Source organism: Hypoxylon trugodes (genome assembly GCF_022578975.1).
Source record: "Hypoxylon trugodes strain CBS 135444 unplaced genomic scaffold F4822scaffold_8, whole genome shotgun sequence".
Lineage (NCBI taxonomy): Eukaryota > Fungi > Ascomycota > Sordariomycetes > Xylariales > Hypoxylaceae > Hypoxylon > Hypoxylon trugodes.
In genome coordinates, this window is record NW_026250023.1 from 915158 (window position 1) to 942501 (window position 27344).

The 27344-nt window shown below is 47.0% G+C and overlaps 9 protein-coding genes across 9 annotated transcripts; 3 read left to right on the forward strand and 6 right to left on the reverse strand.

The window, feature by feature from the left end:
• Positions 1–61: 61 nt before the first annotated feature.
• F4822DRAFT_432253 (uncharacterized protein) lies at positions 62–1652 on the reverse strand (the record flags this gene model as incomplete). Its single annotated transcript, XM_051461620.1, has 4 exons — positions 62–603; positions 667–973; positions 1036–1238; positions 1304–1652. 4 exons carry the CDS (start codon positions 1650–1652, stop codon positions 62–64), a joined length of 1401 nt encoding a protein of 466 aa, XP_051311176.1.
• A 2003-nt stretch (positions 1653–3655) lies between these two features.
• Positions 3656–5855, reverse strand: F4822DRAFT_343370 (uncharacterized protein). The gene is made up of 3 exons (XM_051455840.1): positions 4885–5855; positions 4521–4794; positions 3656–4435 (listed from the first exon to the last, which is right to left on the reverse strand). Exons 1-3 carry the CDS (start codon positions 5469–5471, stop codon positions 3806–3808), a joined length of 1491 nt encoding a protein of 496 aa, XP_051311177.1. The 5' UTR covers positions 5472–5855; the 3' UTR covers positions 3656–3805.
• F4822DRAFT_343369 (uncharacterized protein) lies at positions 5856–8043 on the reverse strand. The gene is made up of 3 exons (XM_051455839.1): positions 7441–8043; positions 7148–7372; positions 5856–7074 (listed from the first exon to the last, which is right to left on the reverse strand). The coding sequence occupies exons 1-3, from the start codon at positions 7632–7634 to the stop codon at positions 6240–6242; spliced, it is 1254 nt and encodes a 417-aa protein (XP_051311178.1). The 5' UTR covers positions 7635–8043; the 3' UTR covers positions 5856–6239.
• Positions 8044–10011: 1968 nt separating this feature from the next.
• On the reverse strand, positions 10012–10269 carry F4822DRAFT_432256 (uncharacterized protein; the record flags this gene model as incomplete). The annotated part of the gene is made up of 2 exons (XM_051461621.1): positions 10012–10160; positions 10212–10269. The coding sequence occupies 2 exons, from the start codon at positions 10267–10269 to the stop codon at positions 10012–10014; spliced, it is 207 nt and encodes a 68-aa protein (XP_051311179.1).
• Positions 10270–11202: 933 nt separating this feature from the next.
• On the forward strand, positions 11203–13400 carry F4822DRAFT_343425 (DUF455-domain-containing protein). The gene is made up of 2 exons (XM_051455843.1): positions 11203–12950; positions 13045–13400. The coding sequence occupies exon 1, from the start codon at positions 11522–11524 to the stop codon at positions 12869–12871; it is 1350 nt and encodes a 449-aa protein (XP_051311180.1). The 5' UTR covers positions 11203–11521; the 3' UTR covers positions 12872–12950; positions 13045–13400.
• Positions 13401–13432: 32 nt separating this feature from the next.
• On the forward strand, positions 13433–14958 carry F4822DRAFT_343408 (AMMECR1 domain-containing protein). The gene has a single exon (XM_051455842.1). It carries the CDS (start codon positions 13836–13838, stop codon positions 14643–14645), a length of 810 nt encoding a protein of 269 aa, XP_051311181.1. The 5' UTR covers positions 13433–13835; the 3' UTR covers positions 14646–14958.
• F4822DRAFT_445367 (acid protease) lies at positions 14958–18293 on the forward strand (the record flags this gene model as incomplete). Its single annotated transcript, XM_051463369.1, has 6 exons — positions 14958–15911; positions 15976–16215; positions 16273–16467; positions 16533–16623; positions 16679–17118; positions 17188–18293. The coding sequence occupies exons 1-6, from the start codon at positions 15659–15661 to the stop codon at positions 18291–18293; spliced, it is 2325 nt and encodes a 774-aa protein (XP_051311182.1). The 5' UTR covers positions 14958–15658.
• A 956-nt stretch (positions 18294–19249) lies between these two features.
• F4822DRAFT_343532 (ras-domain-containing protein) lies at positions 19250–20422 on the reverse strand. Its single transcript, XM_051455844.1, has one exon. The coding sequence runs from the start codon at positions 20327–20329 to the stop codon at positions 19463–19465; it is 867 nt and encodes a 288-aa protein (XP_051311183.1). The 5' UTR covers positions 20330–20422; the 3' UTR covers positions 19250–19462.
• A 4432-nt stretch (positions 20423–24854) lies between these two features.
• Positions 24855–27096, reverse strand: F4822DRAFT_412972 (uncharacterized protein). The gene is made up of 4 exons (XM_051459002.1): positions 26475–27096; positions 26191–26339; positions 25766–26093; positions 24855–25693 (listed from the first exon to the last, which is right to left on the reverse strand). Exons 1-4 carry the CDS (start codon positions 26620–26622, stop codon positions 25518–25520), a joined length of 801 nt encoding a protein of 266 aa, XP_051311184.1. The 5' UTR covers positions 26623–27096; the 3' UTR covers positions 24855–25517.
• Positions 27097–27344: the final 248 nt, after the last annotated feature.

Genomic DNA, 27344 nt, shown 5'->3' on the forward strand with positions numbered 1-27344 from the left:
CGCACCCTTGTTGAGAGTGTCGGCCATAGATGCCGACAATAGGTCGACTGCGAGAGTGTCTTCACCTTAAGGAAATTCTAACTACCAGCGAATCCATTTCCCATCTTAGATGCTTCAGGATGAATTTGTTGTGGCCCTTTTTCGCTTCGGTGATAGCAAGTCTTTTGATTCGGAGGAGTAGTTGCTCAAGTTCCTTGAGGTCATCGTTCACATCTTGGCCGGCCGCCCATCTGTCCACGAGTGAACCCCCGGCTTGATTACCCCCAGTGTCCTTTGCCTTCCCCTTCTTTCCCCCCCAATCATCTCCAGTCTGCTTTCGATTTTGTGCCTTGCCATCCTTTTCATCTTCTATTTCCCCATCTTCGGCCTCCTCATCCGACTCTTGCATCCCTCCGCCATCGAAATAGGTAGGGTAGCCAGCAAAGTTCGAAACCGGGAACCCGCTATCAACCTTGAAAGGCTTTCTGTACCTTGCGACAAGTGCGTGTTTTGAGTGGGAAAACCACAACTGGGACATCATAATGTTCCTATCCTCGTTTAGATCGGGACTCACGCAGAGTCTTAGCCCCTCAAAAACATGGTGGGGGTTTTGACCCTGAAAAACTGCGTACGGGGGTAAACCTTTACTAACGTCGCCTCGATGGCCGCTACGCTCCTAGCTATCACGGATTTCCTTCTCGGCTCTGTCTTGTTCTGGGTCTTCACAATCTTGATGCTTGAGTTGGGACGTCTCTAAGAGCTTGCAGGCATTATTCGTCCTTGATACTTGCATTTCGTCTTCCACGACCAAGGAGGTACTGCCGAAGACGTACGAAACTACGCGTTTGTAAACGTTGAGTTGAGTTGGCGTATTTCCCTCGCTCGCTCCTATCGACCAAGCTGGTTTCAAAGTATCTTTGTAATGATCGTTCGCAGACTTGTAGGCGCCGCTCTCTTTACGATTTTTCCCGTGGATGACATGGCCGTTCAACATCTTGATGAAAATAGTGCCATGTATCTTCTGGACAGCATACGATATCCCTTACCACGCTGGACCGAGATAGCCTTGAATAAGCCCGAAAGTGTTTCCGTATCCAACACGAAAGAGGCCGCCTTCAAGATGTTTAGAACATCCATTTCCTTTGCCGATCGACAAAGATCCTCGAAAGCGTATAGCGGCTTGTTATTTCCATGAAAGTAGATTCTAAACGAACGCTCACTCGCGGGAAGGATGGTCTGGAGGGCAAAAGGGGGTTTTCCTGTGTATTTATCAGCAGCTGATAGTTAGAGGTTAAACTAATCATTGCGAATATTATCAACATACCTGGATATAGTATTACACGGAATGATGTGCCTACTTCATCTATAGTATCCGCGTTCTCACTGACCTCCCCGTCGATTTTAGTATTATCGAAGACCTGAGCGGCTTGTAGGATCCCGGTCAAAGAGCTAGTTCCAGTGGTCGACAATGCGTATTGGGACTCAGGTTGATCATCATTATCGCCATCATCAATGTCTGGGTGGTTCTTGGTGTGGTCAAATGCCGGCATCGAGTGCGTGTTGCAAGTAAGTAGTTCGGTGAACAGAAGCTTACGGATTGGATTTTGGGGGATTAGGTCGTGCTCATCCGGGCTGGGCTTTAGCGGAATCGTGATAATTTTTTTGGGGGCCATCTTAGAGAGCGTGTAATGTGCTAGCACAGAAGATTTGATTTTTCCGAAAAAAAAAAAAAAAAAAGAAAGAATTGACAGAAGCGGCAGGAAAAAGAAGGAAAAAATTATGGGAGAAAAGAGTGGTAGCAGAAGTAGTAGAAAAAGTAGTAGTAGGAGAAAAAAGGAAACATTGAAGATCGAAGACAGTATATATGACCTAGTACCTTCCAATTCTGAAATTATACATAGTACATAACCAAACCGCAACAGTTGTTACTAGGTAGTTGCCCATCCATAGATTTTAGGTGGCCCTTCCATTATAACAGGATGTAAACATTGGGCCTACGATCCTGCATCTAATATGCCACTTACCCACGATCTCATTTGCCATATTTTATAGCTTCTCATAAACAATTCTTCATTTGTTGAAATCATCCATACATCCACCAAAAAATCCGTTTGTTTATCGTAGCAGCTTATGAGCGACGGGTGAGGGAATCAAATACATTAGGTACATAGGTTTATACTCACCAGAGCAATTTACGTAGGGACTTTTACGAGTTTTGATTGGCCAAACCCAGTTTTCTCCACATGGCCCCAAGGCATAATTCGACGACAATGAATTCTAAGCTCAGCGATACAGCGCGTTCATGTCACTGTAAGCGTCCGGAATAGATTTCATACGGAAATCATTTTATTGTACAAATTTAAGGAAAATCTTATATTCATAAATATAGTGAGGTATTATGAAGATTCATTTATTCCCAATTACATTTCCATTTCCCCCTTCACGCTACATGTACATTTACCCAGGTATATAATAATAAATATAACGTTTTAATTGGTCAATTACACTTTTCAATGTCAAATTAGGAAGGTGGGACAGGCTATTTAGATATCTGTGAATGTTTAAATAAGAAGGAATCCACAATTAAATACAAAGGCGAGGATCGACTTGAACTAGACTCGGACTGAATTATTAAAGTGGTAAAAAAAAAAAAAAAAAGATCCTTCCCCGAGCTAGACTCGAACCAAGGGGCATTAGAACACTAGTCGAATAAGAAGAAAAAAATGAAATAAACAGTACTAGTGCAGGCTTTATATCGCCTCTGCACCTTATGAAGTGCAGCGCTTTAATTTACAAATGGTGCATTGATTCGCAAGGCGTCGGAAATACATCCGATACCATACAATTAGTATAGCTGCTCATATACTGCAAGGCGCTGTAGTTAGATCAACATTCTGATTTAGGAAAGATACATATATTGATATGAGATTTCTGTAAGGTCGGAAGTACCTCGGCAATTGCTAATTACTACACCATTTGTAAATTAAAGGGCTGCACTCCATAAGGCGCAAAGGCGATATAAAGCCTGCACTAGTAAGAAGTAATAGATATGTACAAAATAAAAAGAATCGAGACTTGCGAGGGTGGGGGTTCGAACCCCAATGTCGTAGGCGCATTCTTCATTTACATTGAACGCATACGGCCCTTAGCTAAGAAGGGTGACGTGAATGGCAGGGTGTGTTACGTGACCACTGCGCCAAAGTATTAAGACTAACCACGTCAGATGTGCCATTTAATCAACCACTCGTTTCGTTGTAGAACTAGACCCTTATCATAGTATATATGGTTTATTATTTAGTGTTATTTAAGTTTTACAATCGTTAGACCCAAACCTAATTATTTGTATCCTGTTACGATGAAAGGACCCCCTAGAATCCAATCAAATAATATTATACTAAGCTTTTATTTGCAAGGTATCGTAACTTTAAATGATAATCTTGTGGATTCGGGTCCCCGTGGCATCTGATAATTCCTTGAATGTCTTAGTTCCTCGATGAGCGGGTGATAAAATACGTTATTTAGATAATTCTTGTTGGAACCCATATAGGTTTGGCCTTCATTATAGGAAGTTATGGTGTAGAAAAGGAAAGAAAATTTGCGTCAGTTCTACACATGTGCTTCCTAAACCTGCAAAGGTGCTAGGTATGTAGTTCTGGTTCACTTTGCAACACATTGCCTGCGAAAAAGCTTTTACCATTAAAAAAAGTATCGAGTTAATAATCCCGCTATCCATAACGAGGCCGTCAACCCCTTTTCTCACTTCAATATTAATATCTCACGCTGGGCCTACGCTATCCCAATACCAATACCAAATAACCACAGCCCTCTAACGGACAGATCCCCACCAGTGCCTGTAGCATAGCCCATCTTCTATTGACTGCGAGTCAAGTATGTCAGGGTCCGGGTCTCCCACACGCTCCCATTCGATGTATCTCAACGCCGGATACCTGTCCTCTGCCAAATACGCCTGCATATTTCCCGAAGCACCGATCCTTCTGGATCCTTTCTTTACGGAACGATATGGCCATTGTTCGACGATAGTGTTGGTTTTTTTCACGTCGATGCCGCCGGTCCTCCAATCACCCCCGAAGACATCCAACGACAAGTTCCTAGAAAGCAATAAGTCAATACCACGCCAAAGGCGAGTGGGGCGATAAAAAAGGGGTAGGTACGTAGTAAATATCCGCTCAAAGTTATCGCCTTCTAGAAACTCTACTTCGCGAGCCTGTAGAGTGTTATAGTCCTTGTCAGTGCATTTTCCTGGGAGATTGGTTCTGTCGCATTTAAATATTTCGTGGAAACAGAAGATATCACCACCACCACACAGTATATCGGGGCATTTTAGTGGCTGCCTGTATGGCGCTATAAGAGTCGCGTGGGGATTCGAGGGCTTGAGAAATGTGCCAAGCCATCCGGTAAAATCTATCGGTATATAGTTTTCGTCTATACCGGAGACCTTCAGATATTACTCATATTAGTATGACGACCACTGCGGGTTCGGGATCAATGTAGAGTTAGGTTTAAAGAGATAATATACGTACCAGTATTCGGTCGAATGGTCGGTCAGCGCGCAAAGGGCCTACTAAATGACGGGTTTCACTATGTGTGATATGAAATTTAATGTCAAGACTATGGATTTGGTCGCGGAAGGTAGTGATGACGTCTACGAGATAGTAGTATAGCTTCCCGAGTACGTCGTTTCTTGCTAGACCCGAATGAAACTTGTGAAATTCGGATCGAGACCAACCGTGCTCAGGCGACATTGTATCATCTGGGATCCATCTCAACTCATCATCTAAACAATCAAATAGGGTACTAGCAATAATTTACAAAAGGGTTAGCTATCGTAATAAACTCGGATACGTGGTAACGGAGGAACGAAGAGTATCACTAGTAAATACTCACAAATTGGGTTTGGTAAAAATAGACCTATTCCGACCATATGGCAGTAGGATCCCATCGTACGCGAATTTCTCATGAGATGGTCGCTCACCACAAGGTTGTCGTGCTAGATAACGTTGTCTACTGTCGAGTCTTTCGGGGCATGCCATTACCAGTTCGCGGGCTTCGCGAGCTTCTTTCCATGCAGGTTTTCTTCTCAGGAGGCGTATCAAACGGAACCATTTCGGGAAACTTAATGTGAGATCCACCATGGTATCTGAGTCTGACCTATATGGGATTGGTAGTTCTACCTCAGGATAAATGAAGTTTGCTAGTAATCTTTTCGGTACTTCAGATCGTTGGTACACCTCCCGACATAGCTTCTCGACGTGCCTATAAAAAGGTCCCCTTATCCATTTGTCGAGCGATTCTGGCATAAACGCTGAGTACCATAGGTGTACGATATCCTCTGGGGTAGGGGGTGAGTCAGCGGGGAGGATGAGGGCGTTTATAATCATATATATACGGCTGATAATATCCAAATCTCTCTCTCTGATTTCGATCTTTATTTTCCCGGGGTATCTGGGGGGGATTTTGTTGACCGTTATCATGACGTCTCTGAGATCTCCACAGCCTAATTAGGTATTGGTAAGCTAAGGGGGAATGATAACATGGCGTGGTTTAACGAGTATTGGGCGACAGACCAATGAATAGTAAATCTAGATCTCCTTGGTACTTTACCCCCTCGTTCTCTTCTAGCCGTAGTATGTCGACCGCCGCATGATTGCCCCAAAGGTATCTGGCGCCAAAGTTCAGTGCCACAGGGAGTTGTTCAAAGTATTTGGGTTTTCGCTTTTCCAGATGCCAGTTTGGACGCCAAGCCTTGATCAGACCGGGTGTGCAATCTCTCATATGGGTGCTCCAATGCATGCGGCGGCATTTGGCCGAACAGTATTGTACTAGATAGCAAGAACTGCATACTGTACGGGCTGCTTTTTCGCAGAATTGCGCGTCGCAAGGGATAAAAGGCTTTCGAGGGTTGCTTTTCCTCAACGGCATATTAGTGAGACGGAGCATGTTAGCCTTAAAAGGGGTAAACAATGCTGAACCGAGACGGAAATGATTTTTCGAAATAATTACCGCCGGAGGTGATATGGTATATCAGAGTAATGCCAATTCAATCATTATGCCGTTGTCGTATTCGAATTGACTCGAGTTGATCGTTTGCGAGGGGTTATGTATAATCGGGGAAGGTTTAGAAGGAAACATGAAGAAAAAAGGAATAGTAGAAACATATATCATATCGCGTTATATCTACCGGAACTTACGCCTGGCATATGCATTCGTTCATTTTTGCATTATCTTGGGTATCATCCATACTACGACTCCCTCCTCCGTTTTCGAATATCCAACTCAATTTCCTCCAATCCCTCAATCGGCTCGATACGTCGGGCGCTAGTTCTACTAGCACCAGAACTCGATCGTGATATCCTATCACCACCTAACAACGCCTCTCGGGCCTCCCCTCCCTTCGTTCTCCCCAAACTCAAATTGCTATCTTCCTCCTCATGCGCCTCAGGTACGCTGTTCAGACTATGCGCTCTAACCATGTTTCCTGGAGTTTCCAACGTCACCGTGGAAGTCGAATTCGTGGTATTTGTACTGCTACTACCGCTTCGGCTAATGCTTGCTTCCAGGCTCACTTGTCTCGTATTAAGCGAGTCGCTCCTCGGTCTAGGGACAGCGGACGACACCATTCCTGCGCTAATTACGCTTTCTCGCTGATTTTGATTATCTTCCCACCCGAACTCGACACCCAATACCCTATCCACGTCGTCTTTTGACAATACGCTCGACCGCCGTCGCACATAGTCGTCAAATTGTGTATCGCGCTTGTGGTCATAGCTAGCGCGACGCTCCAACACTGGCTCGGGAGGTGGTGTGGGCTGCGGCGAAGCGGCTCGGCTATTAAGGGTCAAGGATATGCGACGGGAAGCGGAAAGCGACCGTGGCCTTGTGGCCGTCGCGGAGGGGTTTGTCGGATCGTAGGGCACCGGCGGTTGGAGCCACGACGAACGGTACGCCGTGTCTTCGGGTTCGTCGGCGGTACTGTAACCGTATGGCTTAACATTGCCAGGAAGATGATAGTCGTCGTAACTTAGGAGACGACGGTAGATTATGACGGCGTAAATGGTCGGAATGATCGTGAAGAACCTAAGATGCACCTGTCAGCAAACCCAATCCCCGCTTCGCTCCGGCGTTTCTACTCGTTGGGCGTGGGGCTTACATAAGAGCACAGTCCATCGCTATTCCTGTTAATGAATACTGCCTATCGGAGTACTGGACGTAAACCACAATATCCAGCGCCAGAACAGCTGACGAGAGGACTAGGTTTAGGATGTTTCCGAATAGTAACGGCAGCGGTGTCATCACTTCTGCGATGAACCTCGCTATTGAGACGAATGTTACTATGAGGGAGATGAGGGAAAATCCAATGTTGATTGATTCCCACCTGCAGCGACCTAAGTTAGCTACCTGATCCAAAAGCCCTCTCTGAGAATCGGATGCCTGGATACTTACACAAATTCCACTGTTGGGGCCTGGCTTTTATCTTCTGCTGCTTTCCATTCTCTGGTTGTTGCTGAGAGTCGGTATGAGAACAAGCCCATTACCCCCAGTAATAGCACAATTTGGGCTATCCAGCATGGGAGAAGTAGCGTCTTCCTCCATCTTGCGCGACCAAACTGCGCATTGTCTCGGTGGGTATAACTCATCGTCAATTTCCCTTGTATCGTTTGTCGTTCCCCGCAAAAGCCTTCAATGACGAGTTTGGTGGTCCTCTCGCTGGGGCGGGAACAACTTGTATTTTTGCTTAGTCCGAGCTCTTTTTAATCAACCCTTCCTTATATGACAATCTTCACGATTCCATCGTATATACACCGGGTATTATTATTAATATTCGAAGTCGTTGCCGCCGTATTGAAGAGGCGAGTGAGATGATGTAACTAGAGCTAAGCCAGCCCTACGAAGCAAATCCGCGCGGGCGCGGTGGCTACTATATAAAGGTTCTTACAAAGAAATTAGGTAGGAAAAGAAAACGACGATCCACTAGAAAGAATAGCATAGCCTCAGCAGTTTCCCCCCATCTTCGCCAAGTCCTACATGAAAAACATGGCTTTTATTGGAAGCCGCAACATGCACCAATTGGTGGAAATTACGCCAACCAAGGTGTATGTTCTTCAGCCCCGGACGCCAGTCTCGGACTAGGCATACCGTAACAGAAAGAGGCGCTCGTTAACGAGACAGCGAGACTAAAAAGTCTTGCATTGATTGCCGTAGAAAGAAAGAAAAAAAACGCCTTGTACTGGCGCCAACGACGGCGTCGGTAAGATGCTCAGGCGATTGGGTGGTAAGACGATCCGCCTAACAGCTAGCATCCGTCAAATCCACAACGTGGAGTGAGGCCTGGTACTCGCTAAACTCAGATGGGTAATGGTAGGGCTTGGTGGTAGGTTGCGGCTGAGTATGAAGCGGTATAATCCTTGTGGACCGGAGACCCGGAAACAGCATAGCTGACTTGCAAGGGTCCAATCATGGTCGGTTCCCCGATGGGGTTGGGGGATGAATTGTCAACAACGGGACGAATCGAGTTAGGAAACCTGTCTTTACTTGCAGTTCGTCAGTCATTACGACGCCCGAGGATTATGACGATATTTGAAGTCATCTGTTCGCGATACGCGATAGATATTCGCAAGACGATCGATTGTGCTCTGTTTCTGTTTCTTCAATATTCGTATCCGGGATTGGTTTAGAATCCGGAATACGGATTATACGCCAGCCCTTGATATATTTCGTAGCCGAGCTGCCGGGGTCGCGGGTTTTGGGGCATGTTTCGGTCTCATCGGGATCATTAAAGACGCGGGGCGGGAACTTTTGATTTTAATTAGGTAATCTTTGTACCACCATCAGGGTCTTTTTCTTTTCCAAACTTGAAATTTATCGACGCCCCGTAGGCTAGGGAATTAAGTTAATTAACCCAACCTAACTTAGCATTATCCCCGGCCTCCTTTGTTACCGATGTACTGTACATAGATGAATGTTGATGGAGTGAAGATTAGATACATGTATTGATTGAAGATACTTGGATACGTCAGAGTTCCGAGCTTATTGGATACTACCACTTTAAGCTTAACTTTGTTCGGTTTGAAGCTAATTTACCTATTTTGACGTTTTATTCGACGTTAATAATTACTGCACATTAATTCTAATTGGATACAACAAAACCCTGGTATTATCTAAGGCGCTCAGCCCCCATAATTTGCTGCTAAATTTGGAGAGAACTCACTAACTAACAGCGGTCTAATGGTCCCACGCCAGGCCTGAATATCGCAATGTTCGTTTGAATGGTTTGATTCTTCGCAGCTGCGGCTGTGCCTTGCCAAATGATTCGATTTTTTGTTGGCGCGTAAAGAACTTTGACATTTTTGAAAATGAGACGAATTTAGAACCACGAGTTGAGGCTGATAATAACAAGGAGGATTTGCATTGTTATTCCCTTACGTCGCCTAGTGCATATTAGAAAATTCGAGAAGTTGTCACGCTCATTTCGCATCATCGTGTTGATGCACGACATTTGCTTCGTTGGTTATGCAAAGCATCGAACATAAACATCGTTGCAAGACACTCACCGCAAATTCGCAATTTGTTATATGCTTCGCGTTTGCTTGCGTATTATACCCAACCGTCAACCTCCACTCCACATATCTAACAGATGAAGTTTTATGCATGGTCACACATATTCCCGAGCGATGATTCCAAAGGTGGAAATTGACTACAACACCAAATACCTTCTCACACATAGATGGAACAATTCATATGGGGTGATTGATAAATATTAACAGATATTCACAAATACTCTAGGTATAAGTTCAAGCCCGGCTCGAAATATCGAGCCCTTATCCCATTCCCATTCCATTTCCCATCCGCGCGCCCATGTGCTCTATGATTATATCCTTGACGCCGGTAATCGTACATCCGTAGATGTATCCCTCGAACTGGTCATAGGATGACTTGTCGGATGCGTGGGTCGTTGGTATTTCGACTTTGATATCCTTATTCACCCTCAATTATTCGCATTCCATCCGAAGCACTTTACAAGCCCTTGTCGGTGCTGGCCTTGTAGACGCCGGCGGTATCAAAAGGAACGATACCTCCATCAGCACTAGCCATGACGGCGGTCTGGACTTGCGCCGCTGCGTCGGCCTGTCGGGCAACCGCCTTCTGCGACCGGGGAACCTTGGCTGTGATTGGGTTAGAAAATGCGGCTGGCGACTAATCTTTAGTCAACTTACTAAGTTCCGCCATGGCGACGGTGCTGAAGATAGCGAAGATAGCGACTGAGAACTTCATTTTGACTGATGTTAAAAGAACGGTAAAGGTCGGCCGGCGACGAGCTTGTGTAAATATGCTGCTAAGATCGAAATGAAAGATTGATCAACTAGAGTGACTGTAAACTCGCAGAGGATGAGGAAAGAAAGAAGGGAAATCGAAAATGACAGAAGTCAACTAGACATTCTTATGTACGATGATCCCATCCCATGCCATCCCATGCGGCTGTCCATGCTGGGATGAACGCAATACAACATACACTACGGAAGAGCAAGCGCCTTCAATCCTCATAATTTTCGTTACTGATCTTCGACATAGACGAGGCTACTTGAGACAGGCGGATATGGCATTTCCCGTCAGCTCTTCTCGATTGGGCATGGACTTTCGAGGATTGGCTAATGTGAGACTTGGCCTTGACATGGTCCAGACCCGCAGAGCCGTTAAAGAAACAAACAATAGGCTCCCCAATACCAGATGACAGGAACATACACTGGCCTACTGGGGTATAGATCTACTGTCAAGATCTCTAAAAAAGAAGGTTAACGAGCGGATCCTATGGAGTACGGGACTATGAGAATTGGAGGAGAGGCGCTCGGAAGACGGTGGGCGAGCAAGGGTACGAGACAGCACTGTAACGCGTTATAATGCTTAATTGAGCCTCGTAGTGGTATCTGGACCGCTGCAATGCAACGCTGCGGGTAGAAACAACGAAACAAGCTTGGCATCGAAAAGCCGATCAGGGACGGCACTCAAGCTACCCGTGTTCCAAGATGAATCCGGAAAGGCTTGTGTCCATGTTATTGGAATCTTTGAAGGATGCATGACTCCTGTCAAAGCAGTGACAGGATGAACTCGTCATCAAGTCAACGTATTCATGTCCTGTAGATTTTGAATGTCTATGCGAAAGATGAGACCGGGATGGATTTAATTCGAGACCGCTTCTCTCCAAAATAACCCCTCAAATTGAACTAGAGCCACCAGCCACGGGGCTACATGGGGTTAGCTCCACGGAGTCCCTGATCTTCCTACTCCGAAACGAGTCAAGCCACTAAACACTATTACCACCGCCACATTACAACCCCTCGCTCCAATTTTCCACCCTTAAACTCCGAAAAAAGCAAATTCGGTTCAATTCACAAACGCTCAATCATCGGACCAAGAAATCCAAGATTCTCATTTCAGTTGTGATTATCAATTCAACAGGAAGACTCCTTAAATCCAATACAGCCAAGTTCAAGTCTACTCCATACATATTAGACTTGAAATCTGCAATATGTCGGATGTTGACATAGGTTGTCTGGCAGATCTTCAACACACAAGACATTCTATAACCCTATCCAATGGCAAGCGCCTTGTTCTTTTCCGTCTACCGAAAATTGATAGGTCAGACGCGGTAGCGCGCACGGTCGCAGAAAGTCCAGATTTATGGACCTATTACGCGATGGAGGCAGAGTGTCCCCATGCCGGTGGACCGATGACAGACGCTCACATTGACATCGAAGACTCATCTTACATTGCCTCTTGTCCATGGCACGCGTATGACTTCAACGTAGAGACCGGTGAGTCTAGTTATGGCATCAAAGCCTGCACATTTCCGGTTACCTTACAAGAAGGAAGAGTGAGCATACACATCACAGAGGCCCAGAATTTACAGCTCGCCAAGATCGAACCTGTCAGCGAGAAGGTGAAATTCAAGCATGGCCCAAGAATCGAACCCTCAGGCTCCCCTACATACCTTGGCCAGGATGCAAGCTTATGTGGTTGGTGTGTTCACATCTTGAACACGTCCAACCCTGAGCACAAGATCGAACTTACTACCCATCTCTTCTCTCTATTCGCAACACGTGAACAATCCCCCTCTCCCATGCGGATCGGGGCTGGTACGGTGATACCTCCCCAAGAACCGCCAAGGCATAACCTGACCCAGGTGAAACCGGGGCAGATGCCTAAAGCTGGCAAGGGAGGTAGTGAAAAAAGCAGGATTATGATGCTCCACGCCTTGGCGAACATTGAGCAATGGGCTATTGACCTGGCTATTGATATAATGGTCCGCTTTGCCTCTTTCCAGACCATTACATCAAATGGGGACGATACTGCACACGAATTACCACGGACGTTTTTCTACGATTGGCTCAAGGTCGCCAATGATGAAGCGAAACATTTCTCGTTATTACGAGCGAGGTTAGAAGAGTTGGGGAGTCATTTCGGCGCATTACCAGTTCATCATGGGTTATGGGAATCCGCCATCAGAACAGCACTTGATCTACGTGCTAGGATAAGCGTCATCGCACTTGTCCACGAAGCCCGAGGTCTTGACGTAAACCCGCTCACAATCGAGAAATTCCGGAATGCCCGCGATGACGAGAGCGTCGATGTCTTGACCATCATTCATAATGACGAAATCACGCATGTAACCACTGGACACAGATGGCTTACTTGGATATGCCAACAGGAAAGCACCGACCCGGTTCAAGTCTTCCGAAGCAATGTGCAAAAACACTTCAGAGGCGCCGTGAAGGGACCGTTCAACGCCGAAGCTAGACAGCAGGCTGGGATGGACAAGAGTTATTATGAAAATCTCTATGGCCAACCTTGGAAAGGAGAAGTCATCGCTGGTGGGTGAACGTATCCGGTAGAGCGTCCGAATTTGACCTGCGACCTGATCTAGACCAAGCCTATTTGGATAGCACCTGAATTTTGAAGTACGCACCCTATCCGATGAGCGCCCAAAGTACTAAAGCTTGAATGACGGACGCCCCGAATTTTTATTTACAGGCTTACTTACAGCCGTCTTAGGGGACTTGTCCCCGCGTTCTGGCCAGGTGGGCAGCACCGTCTTCTGTAGTACGTGCTTGGCGTACCCAATCCCGAGTCGGGTGTTCCCCAATTCAGGGAGATTTTCGCCCATGACATCTAGAAAAAAAGAGATGCAGCGGAACTCTTGATATTATTGTGTGAAAATGGACGCTAAAGAATCAATCGATCAATAAAATTGAACATTGAAATCTAGAATCTGCTGGAAAGAGCTGAGTACATACCTAACCTACTGAGGGCAGTGAGGGGTAGCTAAATAGTGAGGCTGACACAGGAACAGGGGTAGGACCTACACTAGGATTATTTTTAGGCTAGATCGGGTAGTAGATAAGGCTTTATGAAAGTTGTGCAGTGGTGTGCTGGTGAATGAATAAATTCAGGGGTTCCCGGATCTCCCCGACATGTCCACTCCACTAAGGTTAAGTAACTGCAAGTGAGAGCGGGGTGTAAAGTTTAGCTAGCAGGCAACCTAACAAGGCACTATCCATCCTGTTGATTCCCTATTACAGCCCGATTCACTTTCTAATTTCTAATTATTCGCAACATCATCACACGATCACATCTTGACAACTAAATCCAATATTCTTTTTCCTGTCCATGCGACGACTCGAACCGACTCGATTCGGTTTTCATTTGTTCTTTTAAATCTCGGGTCGTCCGCTTTTTCTCCATCATCTCATCACCTTTTACTCGATCCTACCGATTACGTCCACGAACCCCTCCCCCTCTCCTTGGCCCGAGTCAGCCGATAATAATCACACAAGCAAGCAAACATGGCTACCGTCGCACATTGTCTGTACTGCTTCGAAACCCTTGCCGCGTACCTCGAAAGTCGCAAGCCCTTAAGTCTCAAGGAGATCGAGGAAGCTTGGAACGAACATCCAGAAGCCGGCGCTGAAGATGCGTCCAAAACCGAGAGCCTCGAGAAACGAATCCCAGCGCTCAGACGAGTAGCCGACTCCACTTCCTCCGCGAGCACTTCGTCTTCGCCCTCCTCTAACTCGACCGTATCCCTTACCACAGAAACCGCCGCAACATCCACAGATTCCCTAGCAGACGCTATTACCGAATCACCCCTTTTCGTAACGTGGAACACCGTTTCACCTCGATCGGGTCATACTTCTCTACGAGGATGCATCGGCACATTCGAAGCCCAAGAGTTAGATGAGGGACTATCTTCCTATGCTATCACATCCGCAGTTCACGATATGCGATTCGACCCAATCTCGAAGCGGGAAATATCATCTCTCGAGGTCGCCGTAACATTATTGACCGACTTCGAGGACTGCGCCGATGCTATGGATTGGGAGATCGGAACACATGGATTGCGCATCAGCTTCACGGAACGAGGTCGTCGCTACGGTGCTACCTACCTACCAGACGTAGCCGCGGAACAGGGCTGGACGAAAGAGGAGACGCTGGTCAGCCTCATGCGTAAGGCCGGTTGGGTCGGTAAGAAGGACAAGTGGCAGGGCGTTGACCTTAAGGTTGTCCGATATCAAGGCAGGAAGAAGTCACTGCAGTACCCCGCATACAAGCAATGGCGCGATTGGGTAAACTCGAGGGACGAGGATGAGGCATAGATGTTTCACTATTGCATTACTAGCATCACCGGAGCATGCATACTCCTGCATTACACATATGAGCACACAAGCAGACAGGCAAGCATACGCGCAGATAGCATCTGCATGGGATCGCGTGGGCGTCTTGTTGGCATTCAGGGAGGGAGTCTAAGGTTATTACGGCGCTCGGAGCAGCAGCGGCAATGGCGACGGCTGCTAGGTGGGTGATTTGATGATACAGTTAGATTCGGTTTCTTCCTTTTATTTTTCTGTGATGCCGTGCATGTTTGAGCACCGCCCTCGATAATTTAGGTCTATCTGTCTGCTTTACAATGATTTTCATGAGTTGACTGACGCCCTTCTCTTAAGTCCCTCCCATTAATTTTAAATGTCGCCCTTCCCATGATTAACACCTTTACTCATCCCTTTGGGACGCTGGATGATCGTACTCATCTACTATACTGCTGATATAAGAAAGCAGTCTACCTAATTTAATATACTTATATAACACATTCTCAAACATCAGCTTGATCTCGATTATACGTCTCATCAATCTCGTTGGCCATGACGACGTAGTGAATAGCTATCTCACCTACTCATCGACGATGAGATCATTTACCGATAACCGGGATCTCATACCAGACATCTATCCCGGGGGAAAGGAAGCACACTTAAGCCATCCTCTGGCATGAAGCCGATTAACCTTCCCTTCGTCTAGAACAATTCGTTGCCATATCGACCCAAATGTCTCAGGACTAGACCCGCTTTCACTATACACACGCACAGCAACGGAGAATATAGAATGTCTCATAAGCATGTGCCCTACATTCTTCAACCAAGTAATCTCCCGCGAAACTAGCGATCGGACTAGTGAGCCGCATCGCCTAGTTATCGCTTTCGAATTCCATACCAGCGTGACTGATATACCCTCCACCATGCCCCTACAATATCTCCCTTTGACTTTCTCGCTCTCTTTCTTTTGAGACTAAGTCTTCTTGCTACTGCGTCCAGGAAAGCGAAATCCACGCAGAAGCATGTCGTTTTCCAAATTTCTCACGTTATCGGCGACGGGGTTGCTGGTTTGGACCGGACAGGCGGCGCCCGCGTTTAGTAATGTTACGAGCAATGTACCGGCGAACGCGACGAATTTTTATAAGGGAGGGGCCCAGGTTCTGTCGATTCCGTTGAGACGGGTTGAGCATCAGGGTGTTGGGACGCCGAGTTTGGCTAGACGGTATTTTAATTCGGAGGTTTTGGGGGTTTATGGCGCGGCGTATTTTGCTGAGTGTATGTTTCTGCCATTTTCTTCTGGTTTTGGGACTGCTTTGGGACTTTGCTAATGTGGTGGTAGTGACGATGGGCACTGGTGATGACCCTCAATCAGTCAGCGTGTTAATTGATACGGGTTCGTTCGAGTTATGGGTTAATCCGGACTGTTCCTCGACGAATGTGAAGGATTACTGTGATGCTTTCGGGCATTACGATCCAGCTCGGTCCCCATCGGCGAAGAACCTCAACAAGAATTTTGGGATTCAATATGGACAGGGCAGTGCGTCGGGCAGCTATTACACAGACGACGTGTATATCTCGGGTAAGCCCACCCCTTAACAATATGTAAGGGCGAGTTGCTAATGAAGTTAATTTCAAGGCGCAAGGGTTCAAGACCAGCAATTCGGTGTCTCGAACACGTCGAGTGATGTTTGGTTTGGTATTTTGGGGCTAGGTCGTGGTAAGGGGGGTGGCGTTGTTGAGTATTCTTCTGTCGTCGATTCGTTGGCCGCTCAGGGGTACACGAACAGCAAACTGTTCAGCTTGGATCTAGGTGATCAGCCTGGTGGTACAGGTAAGTACAATTATCGTCGAGCTCTAGGCTGTGATGTGTGTATATGCTGACAAATGTTAATATAGCGGCCGTCACGGGAGAAATGGTCTTTGGTGGCGTCGACACAAACAAGTTTTCGGGTAACTTAGCGAAAGTACCTACCGATCCTTCGGACCCGTGAGTGCCTCCAACAAAAATAGCATCGGTGGATTTTGTTCGCTAACTCACATAGACACTACGTTGTAACACTTAACTCGCTTACTCTCCAAACGCCCGACTCTGCCCCTGCCTCTGGATCCGACAATGCCGTTTCCCTCGTCGCCAGCGAGCCAATCACCGATTCTAATATGCCTCTTCCTGTTGTTGTTGATTCCGGTACGACGCTTTCACTCCTCCCTGAGTCTATGGTATCCGCACTGGCAGCCAAGTTTTCGGGTTCTAAATCTGACGGTAACGGCGGTTACACCGTACCATGCTCCCTACGTGACGAAGCCGCGGGCGGCACTCTGGACTTCGAGTTCGCGGGCGAAGGCGGTGCTCCGGTCGTGATCAATGTCGCGTACAGCGACTTCATCTGGTATGGTGGAAATGATCAGTGCTTCCTCGGCGCTTGGTATACTGGGGATATTGGGGTGTGGATCTTGGGTGATACTTTTTTGAGAGGAGCCTATGGTAAGTTCGTTCTCCAAAAACGTTACACAAAGAGATAGTGAGAAGTGATGGCACTAACATTCATCAAAGTGGCCTTTGACCAAAGCAACGATGCCCTTTACATGGCGAACTACATCCGATGTAAGGAAGAATCCAATCTCGTTGCCGTTCCTGCCGGTCCCGATGCCGCGGCCGACATCCCGGGCTCCTGCAAACCGCCTGCCGTAGCGCGCCCCGCATCTCCGACTAAACCGTCATCGGATGATCCGCCGCCCACTCCAGCTACTACAACGGTCGCTGTTCAGAAGCAAGCCAGCGCTACCCCGGATGAAGACTGCGATGATGACGATGATGTCAATATTCGGAAAATGCACTTCGAGACATCGACTGCAACGGAGACATTCACGAGTACGATGATCCGACATGCAGTGTACACGATGGACGGGCAAAAGGTAACGACCAGCCACGAAACTATCGTCGCAACATTCTGCCCCGGCGATATCATACCTCCATCTCCTGCCCCTCCAGCCCCTGCTCCACCGCATCCGCATCCGCATCCACAGCCGGAGACACATGCCCATACCACAACAAAACCAGTCGCAGCAGCAACCCGCGTGGCAACAATAACTACCGAAGAGCACCAAGTCGTCGCCACAGAAACCTGCTCAACCCGCATCTACGCCGTAACATCCTGCGAACCCTCGGCCGAGGACTGCACAATCGGCGCAACAACGACGGAAGTAATAACCCTCTTCCCAACCCCCCACATCCACGCCAACCCATCTCCCCCCTCATCACCACTACAAGCGCACTACGACGGCCCCCAAATATCCTACTCCACATACTACACCCCCTCCCCATACCCCCAATCCCAACCCCCATCCCCACCACAGCAAAACATAGCCAACGGCATGAGCGCAGGTGTAAACTACGGCGGTATGAGTTGGGGTTTCAACAACAGCAGCTCTAATCTCGCGGGCGTAGCTATTGCGGGCGGTGATGCAAGTCGTGGAATAGGAGCTATCGCCACGCCGACGAGGACGAGAGAGGGTGTTCCTATGGGACCGACTGCGTCGCAGACTGAGTTTATACTACCTGCTTCTAGCGCAGTGGGAAGGATAGGAATCCGAGTAGAAGCTGTCTTTTTGTGGAGTACGGTAGTGGTGGGGGTGATGACGTGGGTGGCGTTCACATAATAGTGCCTCCTTTTCTAGTTTATTTTGTTTTGCTTTAATTTTGGTTGACCCGAATGATTAATCTACGAAGGTATGAAGACAAGAGTATGGAAAAGGGAAATATCGGGCAGGGAGCGAATTGCTGGGTTTCTTTTGTTATGTTCTTGTTTCTTACTTTTGATATTGGATATTGAGATACCTAGGTAGTAGTTATTGGAGGATGAAATGGATGGAATAGCTGGCTGGCTAGTAAGTAGAAAGCAGAAATAGTTAGATAGGTCATAGATAATAATCGAATTTGAATAGTTAAAAACTTATCGTCCAGCTCGAAGTCTTGGGTCGAATTGTAAATTGGGCACATAGGGGTGGGGTTGGATACGTTCAGACAAGCCTAGATCGTGTACCTACCCTCACGCCCAGCCCTGAACGTCCTTACAAAGCACAATGCCATATAGATGTATGAAAATAGAACGAATTTCCATATTATGATACGCGAAGCCATGTAGGCAACTCAACGTATGTACTAGAACTGTGTACTGGGAAGCCTTTTATTTGCAAGTCCTCTCATTCCACCGCCCTTCCTTCATCCCCTATCATGAATGCATGCAAGCCGCCCAACCCAAACCACAAGATCTCCTCGACCACAATCAAAAGAATGAGATCAACAAAACGTATCTTGTAAACCCCCCTCGATGTGTAATCAATCATCTTCCATTTCCGTTCTCAACGCCTATGTACTCTCGGGATATAATGTGCAACGTGTAAAAAGAGGGGTCAAAGTAGGGGTAGGGGAAAAGGACAACTCCGTTCAGTTTTGATTGTGGTTTCTTACTGCTACCAAAACCAAAGGTCAACAACTCAATGCGAGTAGCAACAAGACACGCCGGTCTTGGTCGCCGAGTAGGAAGCGGCTCATCCGCATCGGGGAGTCATAACCTTTTCCGTCCACTAATGAGGTATCCGTAGTTCCCAGAGATGTCCTCTACTAGCGTCTAGCTATCATAACCTTTTCCCCTTCTCTTAAAAACAAAAACTTTTCTTGATTGGCTTGCTGGAGTCTGTCGTCTCGATATTCACGGGGCTTGCCGTCGTGTTTTATTTTCCAATCCATTTGCCATGCTCAACATTCGACAAGGCAGCCGGCCAGTCATCTAACCGGCAAGGGTTCACGGTAAAACTCCAATTCGGTTCTACCAACACCTCAAACTCCTCCAGAATCCATCCTTCCCTCTACCTCCAAACCCTAACCTTTGACCATCACCTAGTCGAGGTCCTCTCATCAGACCCCCTCGGGCGGGCTTCTCGGTATCGGTATCGCGGTCATCAGTACTTCCAAGTGGCGTCAGGGGTTTCGTAACACCTCGGCGGTCCATCTCAGTGTTATCAAGAACACCCATCTCAGCTAGGCGACGACCTTCAACGACGCGACGTACTATGAGCGCGAACGTCTCCTCGATATTGACCTCGAGTCGTGCACTTGTTTCCATAAATCCGCAACCGCGCTTTCGCGCCCACTCTAACCCCTGTGCCGCCGGAACTTGCCGTGATTCTTGTAAGTCGCATTTGTTACCAGCTACGATTTTAACCGGTGGTATTGTCCTTGCGCCACTACCAGCACCGCCAAGCCCGTGACTGCTACCTCTTCTAGCACCCGCACTAAGACCAGCCTTCCGTGCCCTTGCCGCGTTATCTAGACGCGTCTCGGCTTCCATATCTATCAGGTCGTTGAAGTAGTTTAGGGCGTCAAGGGAGTCGTGGGAAGTGATATCGTAAACGAGAAGGAAGGCATCGGCGCTAAGATTGGAAGATGCCCACATGCCGCGGTATTCTTCTTGACCGGCTGTGTCTGTGAGGGATAGATGGTAGGTTGTGCCATCGATTCGTCGTGTAATGCTGTAACTATCTTCGATGGTCGGGTCGTATTCGGACGTCCATTGAGATCGTACTAGCCGTAGTGTTATAGAGGACTTACCACAACCGCCATCGCCGCAGATTGTGATAGATATGGGTACGGGAGGTTGTGGTGCAGGAGGTGGGTGTTGCTGTTGGTTGTGCATTTTTGTGGTCGTCGGGTTGCGAGCCTGACTCTCTTCTTATTTTTCTTCTCTCGACCTCCCCTTTTGCTAATCTCTCCCTTGCCTTGCCAAATGTTTGGTGTTTATCTCTTCAAATGAACAACCGCGTGCCCAACTAGGCAAATGCGTAGTAGGGAATTCAATACGAGTCGTCGGATATGTGTGAACGATGTCGCAGAGAACTTGGTTTGTTCTGATGATGATTTCGGCGTTTAGCACGGTAGGGACCGTAAGTGTCGAAAAAGAGGTAACGGCGAAGTGGTTGTTTGTACGGATAGTGGGTGTATGTGTGTATGTATCGGCGAAATGTGCAGTTGCGAAGTGTGGAGGATGTATGCGAGTGATGTAAGTTACAGAGTAGTGCAATGCAATGTGAAAGTAAATAATAATGAAAAGAACGGAATCGTCCACTAATAATTTTCTCGTTTCTGCTCCTGTCTTCTTTCCCTTTTTGTTTCCTTCCCTCTTTTTTACTTTTTCACCCCCCTTCGCTTTCTAAGTAACCAGCTAAACCAGAAAGAAAAAAAGGAAGCTGCAGGCGACAGGGTTCGCAATTCTACCTAGCGTTACTCCACCCTTAAGCGTGCAACGGGTCTTCCCCGTTTGGGCTAACCGCCGTTAAAATTGACGTATTAAGACAGGATTTATAGCGCTTGCAGGCACTGAGCCAGTCTACCGGGTAGAACCGTGAGACGAACAGGGTATCCTTAATTCTTTTTTTTTTCCCCCTTCTTTCCTCGTTCTTTTTTTTCAACTTGGGTCAACTTTTAGTACAGGGGAATTGAGGCGAAAGCTAGGCTGATTAATAACCTTAAACGACAACCGTTGTCATTAAATGTTATGTATTGTTATGGTGGTGGCAAAGAAAGAGGAGAAGGAGGAATCGTTATGTGTTTCGTCTAAGCCAGGTTGGATCAAACTGCCTAATGCGTATGAATATATGTATTATAAAGGTCAAGGTCAAGGAGGACACAGGATATGAGTCGGAAATGTGGAATCAAATGTGATGTGATGCTATGCGATGCGATTGGGACGACGAAACATGTGCTCGGACGTGAAACCAATTCAATTCGTTCAATTAAATCAGTCCTAATTGATTAGGCCACCGAATAGAAAAAAGAGTCACAGTAGAAGTATGTAAATAGAATGGAATTCGTAATGAATGTCCCAAAAGAGGAGGTAGCAGGTTTATGTGTTGGCAGACAGAAAGACACAATGAGTGAGTGAGTAAGTGATGTGATTATCGTGAAAATGAAGATTGAAACGTCAAATGGAGGAGAAAATGAGACGAAGCTGACGATGATGTTCAATGTTGGGAATTGACCGCCGGCGATAACCCGGATGGCTGGGGAGGGGGCACTTAGGTACTACTACTACCTACAATTGGGGCAATTGGGGATTGGAATTAGGTACAAGCGGTGATGGGATAGTGGGATAACCCCTGCTAAAATAACGTATGGTGACCCTGTACGCGTAACTGTAGGAGTGCACTTAGGTAAGGTACGGACGGTACGGGCAGTAGGGGTATGTACAATACAGTAATGAAGAGTGGAACTTTGCAATTGTTTGGGAACCAGTAACAATGGTGGTAGTGATGGTAGTGGGGGGTTACCTCCACTACCCAGGCACACTCTCTCTTTTTTTTAGTGGGGGTGAAGGGGTCTCTTTAGGGGTAAAGCTTGGTGTGACGAAAAAGGATTCGATTCGTCAATTATTCCATCCGAGGCTTGTCCCCCCTTTTTTTTCATGTCTCTATTTTATTCAGTGTCGCTTCGCCCTTGCGCTCGAGCCTCGTGTTTTAATGATCGACAATTTATATCAACCTGCAAATAATCGCCGAAAAGACCGGGAACAATAAAATAAAAAATCTCGCCAACTCCGGAGTAACAGAACAAAAGAAGATCGGATGGCCGATCGACGAAACGCCAAATCAAGCTACTTACTATATATAAATATATATATAGAAAGTTGTCGTCTCAATTAAAGAGGGCCTTATTGAAGGAAATGGTTCGTAGGAATTGTGTAACTTGGTAGGTGGGTAGGTGGTCTTGGTGTTTGGGGGTAACACCGACTGAGCAGCTAAGTGTCTACAATGTCTCGAGCAGTAATTGAGGATAATAATAGCCTCCTCTAAGATCAAGGGGATATATGACGAAGGAAGTTAAAGTGATACCAATCCAGAAACAAAAAGTGGAATAGGAAAACCGTAGCACTCGGTTGCGACAAGATAATAAAAAGGGGTATGAAGGTGCTGTAACTGCGCAAGACTCATCACAAGCGACCTCGGGCATCAATTATGTTTTGCTTTTTTCTCAAGGCAATATCCCATTCTACATTACATGAAAATTAGCTTCATTCGCGACTAACAATATTACGTGTAACATTTCGTACGTACAATAGATATCCCTTCGTCAGTCGACTTATTCGTCGTTCGCAAACTTGCACCAGAAAAAGGAAATATCCATTGTATTATCCTAGTGGGTGTAAATTTATCTACGTCAATGCCTTCAGCTTATATCGGGCATATGTGTGTGTGCCTGCGTATGTATGCATGCGCAAGTAATTCTACTGGACGGTAGCCTACTCCATCATACTGATCACTTACATATTTCACGATAAACCGTCGAATGGAAAATCAAAGAAAGCCCCTTCAAAAGAAGGAGGGCAAGCATTGAAGGAATCTCTTCCTTGTTTGCCCGGACGTCATCCCCTAGAGTTGCTGATGTTTTGCGATGTTGGGTTGCTATCCACTATGATAGGTACGGCTTCCTTTGCCGGACGCTCTCCCCGGCCCGGCCTAATCCTTGGAGACAGACCGTCGCACACTGCATATGCAGGTCAAGATGCAGCGCGCTAGTACCCCCTCGTGGGATCCGGATACACCAATTAGGTCGTAGGATTTGGGGCGTAGGGCGTCCGTGTTGATAGGCCAAGGAGGTTTGGACAAGTAGATCATAAAATAGTGATGGAACTCTCGGTGTTGATGAATCGACTTCCGGAGTAGACAGTATGCTAATTCGTTTCCGCGAGAGCTAATCCAAGATTCGTCAAGAATGTTACTAAATGCAGATAAGACCAGCTGAGAAGAAGTCGGGGCGTCTGCATGTCTAGAACATCTTTATCGAAACGCCACTCAGATTCGTGACGTAGCAGGTCAGGTTTGACTGGTCGCATTATCTGGGCTTGCCAACTCGATGATCCGATAGGATGAACTATCAATACTTGAGTTACAAACAGGATGATTCGTTTCTATGCATGTTCCAACACCGCCACCGGCCGTAGGTCTACTAATTCCCACCGCATGATGACCCCCCACGACGATCTGGCTACCCGTTTCCAATACCGAATCTGTCCTTCCCCAGATTCAACAAACAGAAAGCAAATCTATCCGTCGGATCAAGCACCTACAACTCACGATGCGCACAGTTCGCTACGATGGTTACAGTAGGAACGGATCCTCGCAAGATGGATTGTGGCGCGATTATGTCTCTTCCATTTGCACTATTGTTTAAAGGAACACTTCGCCAAGCGTCTAGTATCTTTCTCCGCCTTACTACCGAGAAGACGGGTTAGCTCGGAGAATTTTTGACGGATCGTCACGGCATAGTCGATGACGGTAGAACCAGCAAAAGCCTCAACAAAAATGCAATACTTCGGTCATAAGTGCCGCTAATTTATTCCACGCTTTCACCGTTATCGTGAGGAGAACCAGCCGTGTCTTTACCAAACGAGCCTAGCGTTCGTCAAATTGAGCGCTGAACCAGAATAGAACCCATTCTTCCCGCCCACACTCCCCACGTGCGTTTCAGGGATTAGAATCTTTAGAGAGGCGGTCATAGCGTATCCAGAACCCAGAGTTCAGACAATCCCGCCCGGATTTCCTGTTACCCAAGTCTTGAGAGTCGCTGGGTCATCTCTGCACCCCGCCATATCTAGTAACTCGCTGTGGGAATTGAAGCTAGACAAATGGCGGCGCAGTCAACGATAGAGGACTAACACAAGTTATAAAGTCGGTATACAGGTCCACACCGTCATTGACGTCAGATTAATCGAGTAGATGCTCTACATACCTACAATCCTTCACTCACCGTCAAGTCATACCATCGATGCCCAACACACCACGAAACATTATGGGAATCGAGTGATTAATCGCCCAGGCTCCTGCATACATCTACTGCCACTGCATCCCACACATCTCATCAACCTCCCATGCAGATCCCGGCATATCTCTGTTGTAGGAAACCTAATCCAGAACAGACTTGAAACGGTCTAGATCCAGTCACATGCCATATCTGCTCCTTTAGGTAGGTGACCTATTTACGATGTTAGTACTACTGCTAGCAACAGTTGTGGATATTTGGTACGCAATCTAGGTGTAACATATCGTCTGTAATACCGTGACAATGAGCTATGAAAAGCCAAGTGGCACCCATCACCGATTGGTGCGCCCCATATCCATAGCGCCCATAGCGTGCTCCGTCCCCTCTAAAAGCCAGCCTTCTACCGGCTCCTCACTACGACGAGGCGAGCGTGCATATGCACGCTACAGTGGGCTCCGGCGGGACGGACACATGATAGGTACTAGGTAGTACTTAGATCGGCCCCATTGCCTCACTTGACTAAGTCAAGGTCGCAATTATTATCTAGCAGAATCTGCCATGATACTTAGTAGAATGAAAAGAAGGAAATGTCAAAGCTAGCCTTGAGTTTTTAAATCGGACCCTCAATTTGACACGCATCTAGAACCGGATACTCCACGCGAACGCCCTAGCTTTCTCCACCTGCCAGAAAGTAGAGCCGCACTTTAGATACGCATTGCCGGTTCAATTACCTAGCTACGTTCATACCTTGTATTCACGTCCAGATCTATCAGGCCTTCGATGGTTTCTCACGGGCGAGGGAGATGGCAGAGTGATCTGACTCAGAACGGATTGATTGGGCGCCCCTAACAATTTCTTTATTGCGTACCTAGGTAGCGAGGAAAGGTTATGAACCTGATACCTAAATCTCCTACCGAAGTCTCCTTCATTACCAATCTACCTACCCACAACATTAAATCTCGACCTCAATCGCGAGGTCAAAAGCTAGCGCCCCATCAATTGCCGTTGACAACAATTATCCTTCAGCGACCCTGGAAGCCGATTACCTGGCTGGCAGACATGTATAGGTATCAACGGAACCCAATAAGGCGATCCGAACTAACAATCCCCCTAACACTCTGCTGCACATTCTCAAACTTGGTGTACCCGCAGCTCTCGCTCTCAAGATGATTCATGAGACCCGCGAGCGTAGTGAACTCACGACCACAGCTAATGCGTCGGGGACAATGGTACAGGTTCTGTTTATCTACATCCCGACCAACAATTAGCAATGACTGTTACAGCAATGATATTACTATTAAGTATGGCAGGTACTTACGAGCAGGAGAACTCAAATGCTGATTCAAAGACTCAAGTCTACCAAATTGGCGATGGCACAAGTAACACTCATAAGCATATCCATTCCAAGCCTGCGCCGTGGCCTCATAGTAGGGAGCGTTACCCCTCCAACCGACCAGGTTCTTAGAAATAAGACCGCCGGGATCTTTGGAGCGAACGATTTCGTACACAACCTCTCGGTTCAAAGACGGAGCGCGCGGGCATGCACCGTTCTCGAGATGATGCGAGAGGCCGGTTGCGGATGTGTAGCATTGTCTGCAGAAGGGGCATTCCATGTTTGCGCCGCGGTGGATGCGCGAGTTGCGATGCTACGAGTATCTTCCGTTAGCTATCGCGAGGCAACAGGTTTCTAATATAAAATGTATCGCTAATAGTTAATGTGGTTATAGGTTAACACCAACTTACCATCCTAATATTGTTACGCGATGTGAAACTACGGTCACAATCAGCGCAGTAGAGGTGTTCCTCGATCTCGTGTTCTTCCAAAGCTTCGGTATCTGGCCATGTTTCGTCGCAGAAATCGCAGTCATAGTACCAATGATTCTTGGCATTCACTATAGTCGCAGGTCAGCAAAAATACCCTCAGGTAAAAGTTCAGTATGTAGATATGTCAATAAGCCAGGATTCTTCAATCAATCGGCGTCCCAACTTAGAAATGGCGAAAGAGAATAGCTTCTACTGTTACGTACTATGGTTGACCACTGCGCTACGCGACATAAAGTATAGTGTGCACCTGTCACATTCATGCTCCGGGACGTCATGATCTAGCGCGTCCATGTGCTGTTGTCGAGCATATGTGTTTCTAAACTGGCGCCAGCATGTTCCGCACGTCGCCATTTTACCGTTATGCAATTGTGCCCGATGGTTGTTGATGTTGCGCTTTGTTTTTGGTAAAAAGAGATCGGTTGTCTGGAAGGTTGTGGGATATTAGGAGTTATAGGTGCAAACGCAGAAGTGAGACACTAAATACGATAGGTCACCTAAGGAAACCGAACGGTCAAGGTCACCCCTGGCGATTACTTAGGTATCAAGGCAGCTACTTCCAACGATCGTATAAATTCAGCTGATAGTTCAATGGCAATTGGGTTGGTTGCTAGAAGTGGCTCTGTCGTTTGCGACCCGCGCGTATTTGCTGGCCAAGAATCCTAGTTTCAGCGGTAACAAGTGAGAGCGGACTCCGGACCGACCATGGAATTGGGAATAGTTTCCAAAGGGCAACCGTAAACTTAAATAAAATATCGCCGCAATAACAGTTGTCAAGACGAGCCTTATCTACCAAAACACTCAAGGCTATGATTTAGAAAAGCGAACCCCTCCCCGCACGCACTTCGCTCTCGTTGCCTCGTTGCTCTCCAACTCATAGTCACGTGATACCCCTGAGAGACCATGATTGGCCTCCCGGCGGTTACTTTTAATGATCCAACCAACCAATTTATCAAATCGGAGATAAATCCCATTTGTACCAACACTTCATATCTATGGACAGGATAGAATACAAGTTATCCATTCCTCTAACTCCAATTCTGGTCCCTGAGCTGGCCGCCCGGGCCACAACCGGG

Excerpts from the sequence above, each read along its gene's own strand:
- F4822DRAFT_343370 (XM_051455840.1), bottom strand. The coding sequence starts at position 5,471 with ATGATAACGGTCAACAAAATCCCCCCCAGATACCCCGGGAAAATAAAG. Across the intron at positions 4,795-4,884 it reads ATTTTTACCAAACCCAATTT|TACCCTATTTGATTGTTTAG; the intron begins GTGAGTATTTAC and ends AATTATTGCTAG. Across the intron at positions 4,436-4,520 it reads GACCATTCGACCGAATACTG|GTCTCCGGTATAGACGAAAA; the intron begins GTACGTATATTA and ends TAATATCTGAAG.
- F4822DRAFT_343369 (XM_051455839.1), bottom strand. The coding sequence starts at position 7,634 with ATGAGTTATACCCACCGAGACAATGCGCAGTTTGGTCGCGCAAGATGG. Across the intron at positions 7,373-7,440 it reads GCCCCAACAGTGGAATTTGT|GTGGGAATCAATCAACATTG; the intron begins GTAAGTATCCAG and ends AGGTCGCTGCAG. Across the intron at positions 7,075-7,147 it reads GCGATGGACTGTGCTCTTAT|GTTCTTCACGATCATTCCGA; the intron begins GTAAGCCCCACG and ends GGTGCATCTTAG.
- F4822DRAFT_343425 (XM_051455843.1), top strand. The coding sequence starts at position 11,522 with ATGTCGGATGTTGACATAGGTTGTCTGGCAGATCTTCAACACACAAGA.
- F4822DRAFT_343408 (XM_051455842.1), top strand. The coding sequence starts at position 13,836 with ATGGCTACCGTCGCACATTGTCTGTACTGCTTCGAAACCCTTGCCGCG.
- F4822DRAFT_343532 (XM_051455844.1), bottom strand. The coding sequence starts at position 20,329 with ATGCACAACCAACAGCAACACCCACCTCCTGCACCACAACCTCCCGTA.
- F4822DRAFT_412972 (XM_051459002.1), bottom strand. The coding sequence starts at position 26,622 with ATGGCGACGTGCGGAACATGCTGGCGCCAGTTTAGAAACACATATGCT. Across the intron at positions 26,094-26,190 it reads CGCGTAACAATATTAGGATG|CATCGCAACTCGCGCATCCA; the intron begins GTAAGTTGGTGT and ends AGATACTCGTAG. Across the intron at positions 25,694-25,765 it reads GCATTTGAGTTCTCCTGCTC|ATAAACAGAACCTGTACCAT; the intron begins GTAAGTACCTGC and ends GTCGGGATGTAG.